General features: G+C 41.3%; 2 protein-coding genes across 5 annotated transcripts; one reads left to right on the top strand and one right to left on the bottom strand.

The window, feature by feature from the left end:
• Window positions 1-113: 113 nt before the first annotated feature.
• Window positions 114-6,962, bottom strand: zgc:111976 (uncharacterized protein LOC553663 homolog). Its single transcript, XM_056363803.1, has 17 exons — window positions 6,780-6,962; window positions 6,522-6,613; window positions 5,267-5,342; window positions 5,118-5,172; window positions 4,874-5,000; window positions 4,751-4,779; window positions 4,522-4,593; window positions 4,338-4,412; window positions 4,042-4,118; window positions 3,896-3,955; window positions 3,608-3,728; window positions 3,365-3,489; window positions 3,046-3,167; window positions 2,739-2,937; window positions 2,543-2,638; window positions 2,157-2,259; window positions 114-1,891 (listed from the first exon to the last, which is right to left on the bottom strand). The coding sequence occupies exons 2-17, from the start codon at window positions 6,609-6,611 to the stop codon at window positions 1,567-1,569; spliced, it is 1,752 nt and encodes a 583-aa protein (XP_056219778.1). The 5' UTR covers window positions 6,612-6,613; window positions 6,780-6,962; the 3' UTR covers window positions 114-1,566.
• Window positions 6,963-7,121: 159 nt separating this feature from the next.
• ralaa (v-ral simian leukemia viral oncogene homolog Aa (ras related)) lies at window positions 7,122-13,660 on the top strand. 4 transcript variants are annotated; one of them, XM_056363809.1, is made up of 5 exons: window positions 7,122-7,253; window positions 9,161-9,427; window positions 9,534-9,742; window positions 9,976-10,150; window positions 10,290-13,660. In XM_056363809.1, exons 2-5 carry the CDS (start codon window positions 9,314-9,316, stop codon window positions 10,410-10,412), a joined length of 621 nt encoding a protein of 206 aa, XP_056219784.1. In that variant the 5' UTR covers window positions 7,122-7,253; window positions 9,161-9,313; the 3' UTR covers window positions 10,413-13,660. The 4 variants fall into 4 exon arrangements, with proteins under 4 accessions (XP_056219784.1, XP_056219785.1, XP_056219782.1 ...); XM_056363810.1 differs by having other exon boundaries at window positions 7,125-7,253; window positions 9,303-9,427; XM_056363807.1 differs by having other exon boundaries at window positions 7,130-7,275.
• Window positions 13,661-14,164: the final 504 nt, after the last annotated feature.

Here is a 14,164-nt window from a genome sequence, read left to right as displayed (position 1 = left end):
AGTTATTCACACACACACACACTCAAAAGAAAAAAAAAAAAAAGTCCTAGTTCGAGGAGGTTTTTTTTTGTTGGGGGGGGGGGAGAAACTTTGAGAAGTGCCCTAAATGGTAAGCAGCTGTTTATCAGGCAGAGTGCGGGCAATCACAGCGGCCAGACAAAGTTTGTGAGGACGCGCAGCTCTCCTCCACTGGATCTGGATTTAAAGAGACCGCAGACCACGGAGGGAGATGTGGACGTTTTATAAAAAGATAAGGCAAAAAAGAAAAGGCCCGAGACTGCGCCTCAGAGACAGTGGTGGAAACACAACACATGACGACACATGGCTCTTTTTAAAATAAAAAAAAAAATAGAAAGTACATAGCAGTCAGAAGCAGTCATAATCCCAATCAGTTATTTCCCTTTATTATATTTTAAATGTGAAGTCATCCCATGTGTATTTGACCAGATTCATTCCCCACCGATCAGAACTGAGGAACACATAAGCTCTCATATATTCTGAGCATAAAGGCCTGTTGACAGGAGGGAATGGTTCAACCACACATGTTGGGGGTGTTTCTATAATTAACAGTCATACAGGTCATTGGATACCAAAGAAGTAAACACCGGTCACAACCAGTTGTCAGCTGTTGACAGTCGACTCAATATTCCAAATACATGTTAAATTCTTTTCTAAATGCACCCAGCCAATGGAGCTGCAGGCGGCCCAACACGGAGGGTAAATAGGGCTGTTTATTCTATAATGAAGGTGCATGACGGAGGTTTACGTGGGCACATTTTTGCCTCTCAGAGGGCAGAATATTTGCTAGTATACAGACTACTAGTCATATTTGTGCTATAGCGGTAAGACCCGTCTTGGCTGGCACCCAGGAAAAGCAGAATTGTGTGCGCAGGGTGCTCGGCGGTAATCAGGAGATTTGTTACCGTGGAATTTCCATTCCACAGAGGTATTCGACTCCCACACTTTCACACCAAATGTCATTTATTCATTGTGCAAAACTTTATTTTCTCTCTCAAAAGGAAAAAGTGACTAAGAGTGCTTAAACGCTGCTAGACTAATTATGTTGATCAGGCCGACACAATCGAGCCACATCCTTCATGTTGTTCAAGCATCCAGCAGAGCTACTTTTTTTATTATTTCTAAAATGAAGTGCGTTGATGGCTACTTTATTATTATTATTATTATTATGAGCTATCAAGAATGCATTGTGTACTTTAACAATGTCTGATTGGCTCGCACGGCACCAATCAAATGGGCTCTTGGCTGTCGGAGAGAGGTCAAATGCCAAACCTCAAACCTTTACAGCCAGCAATCTCTGCCACACTGGAATGCATAGTAAAGAAGCACTTGAACGTTCTGCAGGAGATCAGACAATAAGGGATATCACAGCATCTTCAGAATAAAACAAAATAAAATAGAGGCTTGTTTCCTGATTTGATGTGTGAAGGAAAAACAGCTTCTTTACCAAAACATTTATTCAATTCTAAAAAAAAGAAGAAGAAAAGAGGAACAAACGCAAGTTTTAAAACCAGTTTCTGGTTTAGATTACCTCCGACAGTTGACCATTCAATGTGAAAACACACCCACAGCAGTGAATGGGTAAGGGTTGACAGCAGGACTTGTATTTATTTCAGGAGGAAGCTCAGAATCGGCGACAGACATGGCATAGCACGCAGAGCCGGAAACGCCGAAGCCGTCCTCTGGCACGGCTGCCGCCTGGGACAACTCGGTCGAGGCGCTGCGAGCGTCGGTCACCGCGGTACTCGAGGGAGGCGAGCGCTCGTTTTCGGCCTCTGTGGCGGCCGGGCGTGCAGGGGGAGAAAGTGGGGCACAGGTGATTTCCTCGAGCTTACTGTATAATGTCCTCAGGGTCACAGGAACGGACATGCACCTGAGTCATAAACACACACACACAGCAGAGAGATCCAATTAAGACTGGAAGGGAAAGATGGCACAGTGTTCACACAGTTCAATTAGGTTAAAGTTACATCTTTCAAAACTATTGATCTCTTCAGACATCACTCTGAAATCACTTCATTTTAAAACTTGCTGCAGTTGCTGCAGTATTGATCCAGCTGAGAAGGGAGGCCCCAGAGCCATCAATTATACATATGCATCCTCACTGAGCTGTGGAGCGAGGAGGGAAAGTTACCTACCTCTTCATTACAGTGGAGATGTATTCACCCATGGACGGATCACATCCTCCTGCTCCGAACAAGCTGCAGGTAATCTGATGAGAATCCGATACGTTCACCAGCACTGTGGACAGAATCGCACCATTAAGACAAAACATTGTTTATGTCATATTTGCCATTTAGTCCGGCCTTGAATTACTAACAAAATATGGATTAAAAGAAATTAAAAAACTGAAAATGCTCATTATAATTTCCCACATTCCTATCTGATGAAACTGGAACCAGAGAATGTTTTGCTTTTTGGTTTGAAAAATGACAAAAAAATAAAATAAATAAATCGGAGGCTCTCACACAACTATATTGACACTTTAACTTCTCGTTTGGTGCATTTGGTGGTAAATGCTCACACACAGCGAGGGAGTCGGTGTTGGGTTGGTGGAAGGTCACAGAGAAGCTGGTGTCCGACTCCGGGAGGACTTCGAAGTGCAGGTCACAAACCGAACCTGATAACGAGACTCATCAATGAGACATTGCACAACTTTGCAGGGACGGCCGTCTCTGCTTGGTGATTCCTGCAGTGTGAACCCCCCCCCACCCCCCCACCTGGACCGGCACACTGAGACGAGACGCAGCTCCTCAGCAGGGTGTTAATGACACACTGATGGCGCAGCAGGTCCAGTATAGCCGGGACATGTGCGGGGCGGGTGAAGGGAACACTGTCCATCACAGTCCCCCTCTGTGCGGGCGCCTGCCATGCAGCTCCGGGGAGAATATAACTGTGCATCACGCCACCAGGAAGAGGCTGGAGAGAAAAATGTGTCATTATTACACCTACGTTTTGTATAATAACTTAGCTTGAATCAAATTGTGTTGTGTTTTGAGCTCAACACCAACATACATACATACATACCACTGTAAAAATAGTATCCTGTTCATCTGATGTCTCCCCATGGCTGTTTGCACTCTGTGAACCTCTCATCAGAAGCTTGGGTAAGGGTGCCCACTGCAGGTCATCATCTGGTATGGTCACATCTGTGAAATATCACAGATAAAGGCCAGGTGAGTGTGTGATAAAGCGCCTTCTTCTTCTAAAATAAATAAATAAATAAATAAATAAATAAATAAATAAATAAATAAAGATATGTTCTTTTTAAGCATCATCTTTACAGCAGGCGTGAAAAGGAAAAGTGTGCATGTTATGTAATATTTCCCGTGAACAGTTACCTCACCTGTAATTTGGCTCAGCTTGTTGACAAAAGACAGAATCACTGGTACAGCTGGCTGCAGTTTGAGGAGAAAGCAGGCGGGCAGCGTCTCGTTTGGCACCTCGTTGGGCGGCAGGAACACAGGAAAACTGCCACAGGACACAATTTCACCATATTAATACCACTGGCACCGACATCCGCATTCACTGTGGGATGTAAAACTAAATGCTATCCCGATGAGAGAGAGATTAAACAATAACACGTTACCCCCGGGGATCCAGCTGTTGAGGCTGCGGGATCACAGATGCCATCTGGAGCTTGTGAGGAACATCGCTGACGCCAACAGTCACCTGGGCTGCCTGGACACCTGCCTTCATATCTGTTGTTTCTTCACAAACAAGAGCTTTTCAGGAAAATGTTAAAATTTGTAACGGCCTTTCCGAGGCTTCAAACGCTGCGTTCAGAGGGAAAATCAACAGGTCTACGAGTAAACGACTTTAGTTTACCACCGAGCCCAGACTGTATTTGTTTCCCTGGTGTGTTGTGGCGTCTTACGTGACTCTGTTTTCTTTACATCAGTGGGGGCGATAAAGAACCGGATAGTCAGGGGGCAATCTGGAATGAGAAACTTTGGTCACTTTAAAAACTGAAATAATTAGAGAAAATGTTTATGTCGATAACTGATATTTTTGCTTCTCTACCTTCTTTTCCGGCTATTAGGCTTCCGATACGTCCGTTGTTAATCATGTCTATCTGGGGGTCACCGTCCTTTGGTGCCCTGAAAGCAGAACAACTTTAATTACTGCAATTTGCAACTAATGACTGAAAGAAAAAAAAGTGCCTCATGGTTGAGAAGCTGAAGCCAGGAAATATTCAGAGTCTTATGCTCGAAAAACGACTGAAACAATTGATTAAGTCGACAAATCGTTATCGACTAATCGCCTGAGCTCTAATACTCACAACAAGATTTTAGGCATTTGTGTTTCTTGTTGCTCACCTTGGCAATTGAGATATTTGCTGCAAATCCTTCCAGAGGTATTGTAGAGATGTAAACAGTTTTAATTTGATTTCACTGGGGGCAGGGGGGGGGGGGGGGGGGGGAATAGAAAGAAATAGATATGTGACGACAAGTGGCCCAAAGATAAATGCAAGATAAAAAGGTTGTTAGGAGGAGTGGCTACTTGTCTCCAGGCATGTTGTACTGGGTGAAGAGGGCCGCCAAGCTCATGGAGAAGTCTGCGAACTTCTTTAACCTGTGTGGATGACCGGAGACAATCAGCGAGTGAGCCGAAATAATTCATCTTTAGGTTGATCATTTAAAATCGCTTCTGTCATCTTCATCTCTAGTTCAGCACTGGTGGCTACAAGTGAAATGTCAGAGTCTAAATTTACCATCGCGCTTCTTCTTACCTCAGCAGCTGCAGAAGGGACTCGCTGGACTGCAAAACAATTTCATTTTATTAACACACACACACACACACACACAGTAAAAAAGGGGGGTGCTGTGAGTGGCTCACTGGAGACGGCACTTACAACAGGGGCTCCTCCCTGTGGGGCCACCTTCACCTCCTCCACCCCACCGTGCGGCTCCAACACCACCTCCAGGTAGAATAAGTCGGCTGTGAGGTAGCATGTGGCCTCAGTGACGTGGAAGCCCATTCTAGACAGAAAACGGGAACATGGGAGAAAATGGGTGTCACCACAGTGTATCAGCAGAACGACAGGTGACAGGAGAAACGTTATTTTTTATTGCTTCACTGATAGGTCGACTATTTACCCTTGTTGTTTGGCAATCATTTCCAGACGAGACCTCATGGTATTCATAGAGGACACTGAAACACATGCAGCACGACTTATTCACAGGTAAAGTCGAATACATGTACTGAATTACCTACAGAATCACCAGTATATTGTTTATTTATTTACCATTGAACTCTTCCTGGAGCCTTTCTAGGGATCGAACCAGTGGCTCACAGGGTTTGGATTCATCTCTGGATTTCTCCTATGAAAGAAGACAAAGAGAAGAAAAAAAAAAAAAACACAACAATGAACCAGTTGTGTGGCAATGTCATGCTCATGAAAACACTCTTTGGTCCTGTCGGCCCATCCCACCATGTAACATGCAAATTGCATGACACCGTGGCAAAGACAAGTGTTGACATTTGGATGCTTTGCATTTTGGGATGGGTTAAGAGCCTGGCTCCTGTCCAAATACACTGTGCTTTGCCCTGAGACTGGTTCTACAAGACTCCTTTTTAACATCAGTGCTGGCAGGAAGCTGTATGACTAACCCCAGCTGCCTTATCCTTTTGGACCACACATCCCTTCAGACCACCAAGTAATCAAGTTTCTTTACTAGACTCCAGAGACTGACCACTGCCAAGCTCCACTTTGTATTAATCCAGAAGTATTATGTACCCTGCTACTCCACCCATGACAAATCTAAAGAAAACTAACCCACCCTCTCCTCAAACGCCCCAGCGTATAGCGCAGCTTTAGAGCACTTTGCAAACTTTCTGTTGGGTGTAAAACACATTGGAATCTATAAAGCTTTGCATGTTCGGATCCCTAAACCCACAGCTAAATAATACACATCTACAAGTGGAGCATATTCAAACCAGTGGAGCATAATGGTAGATCTGTGTAAAGATATTGCAAATGCAAATGACTGAAACCAACAGATAGTAAATGTCTTGCCAAAACAGGAAGCCTAACCAAGCCAAGGCCATAAAGAAGACTAATTAAAATGAGAGAAAAACCAGTAAAGCAACTTTGTTTTGTTCCAAAAGGCTCAGGCTGACTACACACACTGTGCCATGTGGTTAATAAGTAGTGAATCCAACTAAAGACGTGATAACCGTCGATGCACAGACTGCTGATCACACAACAAAGACTCGAGTGTTCCAGGATACATGATCTCATTCTCAGTGCATCACCACACCAGTTCCTGATTCACAGCGCATCATCATGTTATAGAGAAGCCATCGCTTTTCTCCACAAGACACAAATAAGGGGATAGTCTCAAATAACCCTGCTGATAAGAATTTTAGGTGATCTCCATCGTTTGCATAAGGGGGGGGGGGGGGGGGGGGTAAAATGAACCAATGAGTCAAAGATGAGATGAAAATAAAGCATGCCAGAAGTTGACCAAACGTAGTGAAATTACTATAATTTGTCTCACCATGCATCTCCTGACAAGCTGAAAAGTGTCTTTCCAGGTCCTCTCTGCAAACTTCAGGTGCAGGTCAGAAATTATGGACTTTGCTTTCATCTCTGAAGGAAAAGAAAAATGAAACTACAGCATCCACACCTTTAGATTTGTATAAGCCATGTGGGGAATCTTTAAAGTACAATTTTTTGAATTAAAGATAAACAGTAAATGTTGTGTTTGCAGTCAGTCATGTTCATTTTGCAGTAAAACACTTTAAACCAACATTACCTGGCACGTGAAAGTGTATTTCAGTGTTTCTGGCTTGACAAAGAGTCTCCTCCTGAGCAAACGTGACGACATTTAACTGCGGATTAGCCAATTAATCAATTATCTGGCAACCACTGCCCTTAATCTGTATTATATTTAACGCAATGTTCAACCACGCGGAAAAATAAATATGAGTCAGAAATGATACGGTATCTAGGAAATGTTGGCAACATGTTTGTGATGGGTAATAGGAAAATTGGTGTTACATTCAAAGAAAAAGTAAAAAATGAGTGTTTATCTGGTTCTCCCAGGCGGGCGGGCGTTGTCAGACGGAGCCAAGCCCACAGGACGTGCAGTCAGTCTGCTTGCTAACAGCTACCAGCCAGCCAACCCTCTGGAGTTAGCTACGGAGCTAGCCATGAGCTAACAAGTAGCTAGCTGAGCCTTTTTGCATTTTGCCACCATAATTCAGCCTTCACCAAACGCCGTGCCAAGGTGAACACTGTTAAATCTACCGGTAGGTGATGTTGTGCACACGGATGCCGTTGTTGTTGTTAACGGTCGCCGCTGGTCGCGTTTGGTCCGTTTTTCCGCGTCGCATCATTTTAGTTGTGATTAGCTGCTCGTTAGCCGCCTGCTAGCCTTTTCCCTGTGTAGCTGGCCACCTTAGCTCGCTAGCGAGGAGGGAGAGCTGCTGAGTTTTGAAAAGCGTCGACCCGAACATCTGTTGCTGGGTATCTTGTTTTAATGAATTTGTGTTGATTTTTTTTTTTTTTAATGTGTCGTTTTAGCCGCTGCCTTCATTTTGAACTTCCGCAGGTGGTAATTACCGGCTAGCAGACGGTCAGGTGAACCTGCTTGGTAGGTTAGTTAGCTTGTTAGCCACATCGCCCACTGTAGTCAATCTGGCATGTCAGCAGCTAACTTGCTAATAAGTTAACCTGATTATTAGAGTATTGTACACTTGTTATTTATCAGTATTTGTTATTATGATAATAAAATTGTCACTTTCTCAGCTAATATTTTCACCCCATCTTATTATTTTCTTGACGTGCCCGTGTTATTAGCGTTATTTAGCCGTTAGTCGCCAAATAATGATCCGCTGATAGATTTGCTAAGCGTGTATCATGACATTACACTTAATATTGTGGCTGCAATTGTAACTTAAATACCGGCTATTGTCATTGTATATCTTTAACTGTCTTGCACAAGCAACTTTGTTTAGAAATAGTTTCATTACAAACGTTTCTTCTGGACCTAAAAGCCTTGAGTTGCTGTTTTCACTCACTTTATATTGATTATAAAGTTGCACGTAGGTTAATATATCCTTAAAGTCATTTGTCAGGAGATTTATTGCCATACTGTGGGTGTTTAAATGGTTAAAGTAAAAGGACGTTGTCTTCTGTACTAAATCCTAATATTGACTTTCAGTGTGCAGACCTTTTTGGTTAATTTGTATAATGACCTATTGGCTGTATTCCCATATTTATCCCTGATCCTCAGAAGTCTGTGTTGGCCTCATGTCATTTCCATAGTCTTCTTGGATAGTCCAGTATGGGAAACCGATCACTAAATCGCTGTGGCATGTCAGATCTTAACCACTCCTGTCAGAATTTAGAAAATACTGCCAGTTCTTACCCAGGAGCTCTTTTTTTTTTCTTTTTTCTTTTCAAAGTTTTATTTCTTTGCCATATGGCTTTCACAAGTTCCTTTAGGGTTAGTGGAATTTCTAGTATTTATGCTTGCTTATCTGCATGTCATTAATCTTACTAGGTTTTCTCAAATGATGCCAAAAGCAGTGTTTTCCCACAGATTGCATTCACAAGATGACTTCTGATTTTGTATTTTTTATATATACATATATATTGATCTTGAATGTACTTTTCTGGCAGACAGTTTTTCTCTCCACAAATTTCACATTCATGCAGATATTTTAAAGGAAGAATTAATGTTAATGTCGGTGTATTCAATCTGCACATGCTGCGATGAGTGTTACCCTTTTTCAGCAATGAAATTATTTCTGTGACTTTTTTTGTTGCCAATTAAATATGAAGTAGAAGGACAGTGTTCACTGCTATCACATTAAGGAACATGGCTACAGCGAAGGATTGATAATGACAAATGCTGATTTATAAAGCAGTTTTCTGATACATCAATCATGTGTCATTATCCTTCTGTGTCTGCTGTAGTCTTGACAAGGGACAGACAATAATCCCCATGCACTACATTTTTAGTGTAATGGCTGTTTCTACTGGTTGAATTTTTATTGTGGAGGGATTTATTGCCATGAGACACAGTGATGGCTCTGCAATCTAACTGCTGAAATGGAATCTAGAGCCCCAGAAGTGATGATGAAACATCTTACGATTGTTTTCTCTCTCTTCCTTTTTCTGTCTCCCCAGGAATTATCTTTCAGCTCATTGTTGCAGCTGCAGTTTGGACTGATTTTTTTTTTTTTTTTTTTTTTTTTTTTTTTTACCCTCTTCGTTTCACAATCCTTCCCTCCACCTTGAACTTTCTCCCTTTCGCACTCTGATCTCTCAGCACACAGAGCCATGGCAGCTGCTAAGCCAAAGGGGCAGAATTCTCTAGCCCTTCATAAAGTGATTATGGTGGGCAGTGGAGGAGTGGGGAAATCGGCCCTCACTCTCCAGTTCATGTATGATGAGGTGAGTAACTTGCACCTCAGCTGTCCAGTTACAATCCACTACACTACAATTTTTTTTTGAGGTGAAAAAAAGGTCTCATAAATCTTTTTATTTTCCCCCCACCTAGTTTGTCGAAGACTATGAGCCAACCAAAGCAGACAGTTACAGGAAGAAAGTGGTGCTGGACGGAGAGGAGGTACAGATTGACATCCTTGACACAGCTGGACAAGAGGACTATGCAGCCATTCGGGATAACTACTTCCGCAGCGGCGAGGGTTTCCTCTGTGTATTCTCCATCACAGAACTGGAATCGTTTGCTGCAACAGTAGACTTCAGGTGCAGTGGCATGCTTTGATTTTAATGCCAAATTTGTCATCCATTAGACTTAAATACATTTGATTGTTTTTGATATTTCTCTACATTAAAATGCTTGGCTTTTTTTTTGACATTTTGGAACATGGTTAAAAGACCTGTAATTTGGACTTTTTGATCTGTGATGGGCACAATGCTGTGAGTCAGTATTTTTACTTGCATAATTTGTGGCTGAATGGCATTTCCTGTTTTTGCAGAGAGCAGATTCTGCGAGTGAAGGAGGATGAGAACGTGCCCTTTCTCTTGGTTGGTAACAAGTCCGACCTGGACGACCGACGGCAGGTTAGCGCAGACGAGGCGAAGGCTCGCGCCGAGCAGTGGGGCGTGTGCTATGTGGAGACTTCTGCCAAAACCCGTGCCAATGTTGACAAGGTTAGTCTCACAATCTTCCACTTGGTAATGGTTGAGTTAACTTATTTGATCTTTATCAGAGAAATGTGAGCCCTTGTTTTTTTTTTTTTTTGTTTGTTTTTGTTTGTTTGTTTGTTTGTTTGTTTGTTTTTTTTAACAGGTGTTCTTTGACCTGATGAGAGAGATCCGGGCAAGGAAAATGGAGGACAGCAAAGAGAAGAACGGGAAGAAGAAAAGTAAAAGTCTGGCCAAGAGAATTAGAGAGAGATGCTGTATTTTATAGTGGTAACAGAGAGCAGGATATCTGCTTATGTACATATACATTTCTCAGACTTTTGCATTTATTTTGTGCCCACACCTGACCATGACTTTCTGTTCCTGGCTAACAGGACATCTGACCGTGTGTCAGGGAGTAGTAAGGTGGCACTCCATACACCATTTATAGCTCTAACTTTTTATGTGCTGACACTCCAAATAACTTATGTACTCTCTCTCTCTTACTCTGGCCACATTGCAGAGTGTAATAAATGGATGGTGTTTTAATTTAGGCCTAAGCTTGACAAGAGGCTAAGCCATGAAATGTTACAAAAACCTTTCATTGTAAAGTTTGATGTGTATAATATATTCAGACAACTGTGCAGTGCAAGTTCAGAAGAAAAGATAAAATGAAAGTGTCAGAGCCAAGGTTTAAATGGTGGGGGGGAATATAACTGGAGCTCAATACTGGAAAGCCCCACTTCATATAATTAGTCCACGGTCTTTGGTAGGAAATGTAAATGAACAGACTCAGCAGTGTAGTGTCAACCCAGAATTCATCAAGTGCCACCAAGGAGATGTACATTGCACTGGTGAATCTCGGAAGCATTTTAATTGAAGGTTCATTGCGTTAAACTAAGCCTGAGCTGAAATTTGATGCCATTCCTCTTTGTTGTTTTACACCTCAATTTTACTACGTGGTATGGTTATCAACACTTTTTTGTTTTGTATGTGTAAAGTCAAACTTTCTTTCTTTTGTTTTCTTCTCCTCTATCATATCAACCAGCGTAAGCTAAGGGCACTAATTTTCTTTCCCCTTCCAGTCACTTTGTTGAGTCTTCTCAAAATGCACAAAACAACATCGATCATTACCCTTAAACCTGTGAGGGATTTTACAACACTTGAACTTTTTTCAATTCTAACATTTCAGAAGTTTTACCTCACTCGGCTAATGACTTCCATTGCCTTTTTATTTTGCGATGACGGAATCCCTGGTGCTCTGATAAAAGGCGATTCCATAAACACTACATCCTTTACATGCCGTCTTTAACACATGGTGATGAAATGATTTGCTTCCAGACATGTAAAGATTTATTTTGCCAGTTTTTACTTTTCCTGGCTCAGACTTTAAATCCCCCTCTTTTTTCTTTTTTTTTTTATAATTTAAATGTACTCTTGTACAAATTGGAACTAAAGTGGGAATAAATTAATGGCTAGAATAATTTTAAGGTAGAAAATGTCAAAAATGAATGCAGGCTTGATAGACGTAAAGTGGTACCTATCCAAAAAAAAAAAAAAGTTGCTCTCAGTCACCAAAGAAATACGCTAGCTAGTACAAACAAGTGCCCACTTTTTAATTGAAGTGAACGACATCTTACCGTGGCGAGCATCAGAAGTAAAGCACCGTGTTGTTGGTGCAAAAAACTATCTTTGTGAAACTGACGGAGGCTGAGGTTGAAAGTGCGTCAGGGGAAGTGAAAGGATTATATTCGAAATGGCTTAGGGAAGAAAATGCAAGGTTACGAGGGCTTTGGTAATTCATGTACAGTGCATCACTGTTGCCTCTCTGTCCGTTGTGAATGTGAATAATCCCCCACACGCTCATCCTGTTTGCCTGTAATCTTCGGCTGCCAATGATGTGCAGAGTTTAGAGGTCACTGACATTCTACTTTGTTTACCTTTTTGTTACATTTTGTTCAAGCCTACCTAATGTTACAATGCTGTGGTGGCATATTAATGAAATACCTGACATGTTCCTTTAGTCTTGCTCTTGTAGTTGAATCATTTCACAAAGAAAGTGAAGATTAATGCAGTGTAAGAATTGGCAAAATGAGAATGCAGCACATGATTAACAGCTAAATTGCATCGACCAAAACACACCATGAAATCTGCCCCTCTTAGTTTCCCTTTATGACTGAGCCCATCTTTCTTTATCCACCACTTTTAACTTATTTAAAATAACTTATTTTATTTGTTTTTCAAAATGTTTTCCACGTTTCACACTGATCCAGTTTTCGGTTATTAACATAAGAGTGAATGTGTGTGTGTATGTGTATGTATGTGTGTCTGCGTGTGTGTCTGCATTGCCAACAGCAACAGCTCACCATTTACATTAAAGGAGTCCAGCGACCAGTAGAATGCCCAACAATGGAGTCTATGCAAAAGTAATTGGTGTATTTGCAAAGAGGACGAGAAACTTTGGAAAAGGTTCAAAACATTGTCACTGTGCTCAAACTACTTTTAATAAGACTTGGTGAAGTAGAAGCACTTGAACTTGAATGCGGTTAAGAGATCTGACCACAGCTTAAAAAAATCCAACAATCATCCAAAAGTTGTCAAGCGTGAAGAAGAATGTCTCATTGATTTCCTGAGCTAATAGATAAACACGTTAGAATCCATGTCTTTCGATTACAGGCTTTGTTTGTCGTGTATTTTGTGTGTTGATTGTACAGAAAGATAGTAATGCTTAAGAATGTCTGTGGGATTAAATGTTTACTGAAAAGCACACAGTAGAGAGAGTTTGAGTTTTAAAAAAATGGGAGGGTGAGACTGGATATACGACCCGATTTTAAGGCAAAATATTAGGAACCCATGGCATCAGAATGTTTGGAAAGTAGTCTGGTTTAATATATTCTAAGGGCTAACCTCCAGCGCACCGTGATTGAAACGCCCCTGAAAATTAAAGTGACAGGCACAAAAACGGACATGCAGCGCAAGAATCACAGTCTTGTTATGGCACACCTTCCTTAGCTTACGGCCACTGCATTAATCAAGTGCTCTGTGTTTTACATTGTTGAGGATCGCAGAAGCTACTATACTTACATTGACCACTGTAGTGCTTGCTTACTCAAACATTGGCTTAACACAGTCTCATTCATGTTTCAGTGCTTTTCCAGGAGCAAACATAATTCATAATCATTCTCTCTTTGTCCTCATGAATAGTTTAATAGACTCGATGGTCCAAATATTTTCAGCTGGATACTAAAACAGATGTTTGTGTGAAAGCTATGAGCAAATTGTCCTATTGGGTATTCAAATAACTTGTTTTGCCTTTTATATAAATACCCTTGAAATAAATAAAATAGATATCCATGTCTTTGATTGGATGGTTGTATGTATGCCATCAGTTAAATGTTACCTTCATGTTTACTTATTTTAAACATAACCACTAATGTAGCCTATCTGTTTGTGAATGCAAGAGGTGAAGCTTACATTTCAATTCATTTTTTGTGAGGTATTTGGAAATGGCAAATAAAGTGGATATTACTAATAATATTTTCCCGATGTACTTAGTATTCTTTGTGTGAGGATTTATGTCTTGAATTATTGCGGCGAGGAGACAGACTGTTAGTAGTTTATTAAGGTGGAATGTGACATTGCTAAATTGTCCTTGTAGCGCTGTATTATGTTTTCAAGCACAGACAGCTTGGTGTCGGCCATATCTGTTTACACATTCACACTGATTCTTTGTGCTGCATATAGGTTTTTTCCTAATGCTTGACTATGCCAATGTCATGGAGGACAGGAGGGGTAAGTATTGATTTACCATAGAACAGACATGGCTACTTTGCAGTTTGTGAATGTTCTCGTATAACAATGATTGATAGAACGTGATTTGAAAGACCTGCATTGCCCTCTGTAGATAATTCTAACATATCGTATGAACATACCAGTATTTTTCAGATAACGCGTTACTCAAAATCTATTACAGCTTCTGAAAAATGATCTAGTAGTGCATCCATGCGCATGGAAAAGAAGACACTTTTTATATGCATTTGT

Source organism: Seriola aureovittata, chromosome 20 (genome assembly GCF_021018895.1).
Source record: "Seriola aureovittata isolate HTS-2021-v1 ecotype China chromosome 20, ASM2101889v1, whole genome shotgun sequence".
NCBI classification, from domain to species: domain Eukaryota; kingdom Metazoa; phylum Chordata; class Actinopteri; order Carangiformes; family Carangidae; genus Seriola; species Seriola aureovittata.
Note: the sequence above shows the minus strand (reverse complement) of the source record. Positions and strands in the feature narration are given on the sequence as shown.

Bases quoted from the DNA above. Each gene is read 5' to 3' on its own strand.
- zgc:111976 (XM_056363803.1), bottom strand. From the start codon at position 6,611: ATGAAAGCAAAGTCCATAATTTCTGACCTGCACCTGAAGTTTGCAGAG. The intron at 5,343-6,521 runs GTGAGACAAATT...CTTCTTTCATAG, and splicing joins AGCTTGTCAGGAGATGCATG to GAGAAATCCAGAGATGAATC. The intron at 3,490-3,607 runs GTAACGTGTTAT...GTCCTGTGGCAG, and splicing joins CAACAGCTGGATCCCCGGGG to TTTTCCTGTGTTCCTGCCGC.
- ralaa (XM_056363809.1), top strand. From the start codon at position 9,314: ATGGCAGCTGCTAAGCCAAAGGGGCAGAATTCTCTAGCCCTTCATAAA. The intron at 9,743-9,975 runs GTGCAGTGGCAT...CTGTTTTTGCAG, and splicing joins GCTGCAACAGTAGACTTCAG to AGAGCAGATTCTGCGAGTGA. The intron at 10,151-10,289 runs GTTAGTCTCACA...TTTTTTTAACAG, and splicing joins CCCGTGCCAATGTTGACAAG to GTGTTCTTTGACCTGATGAG.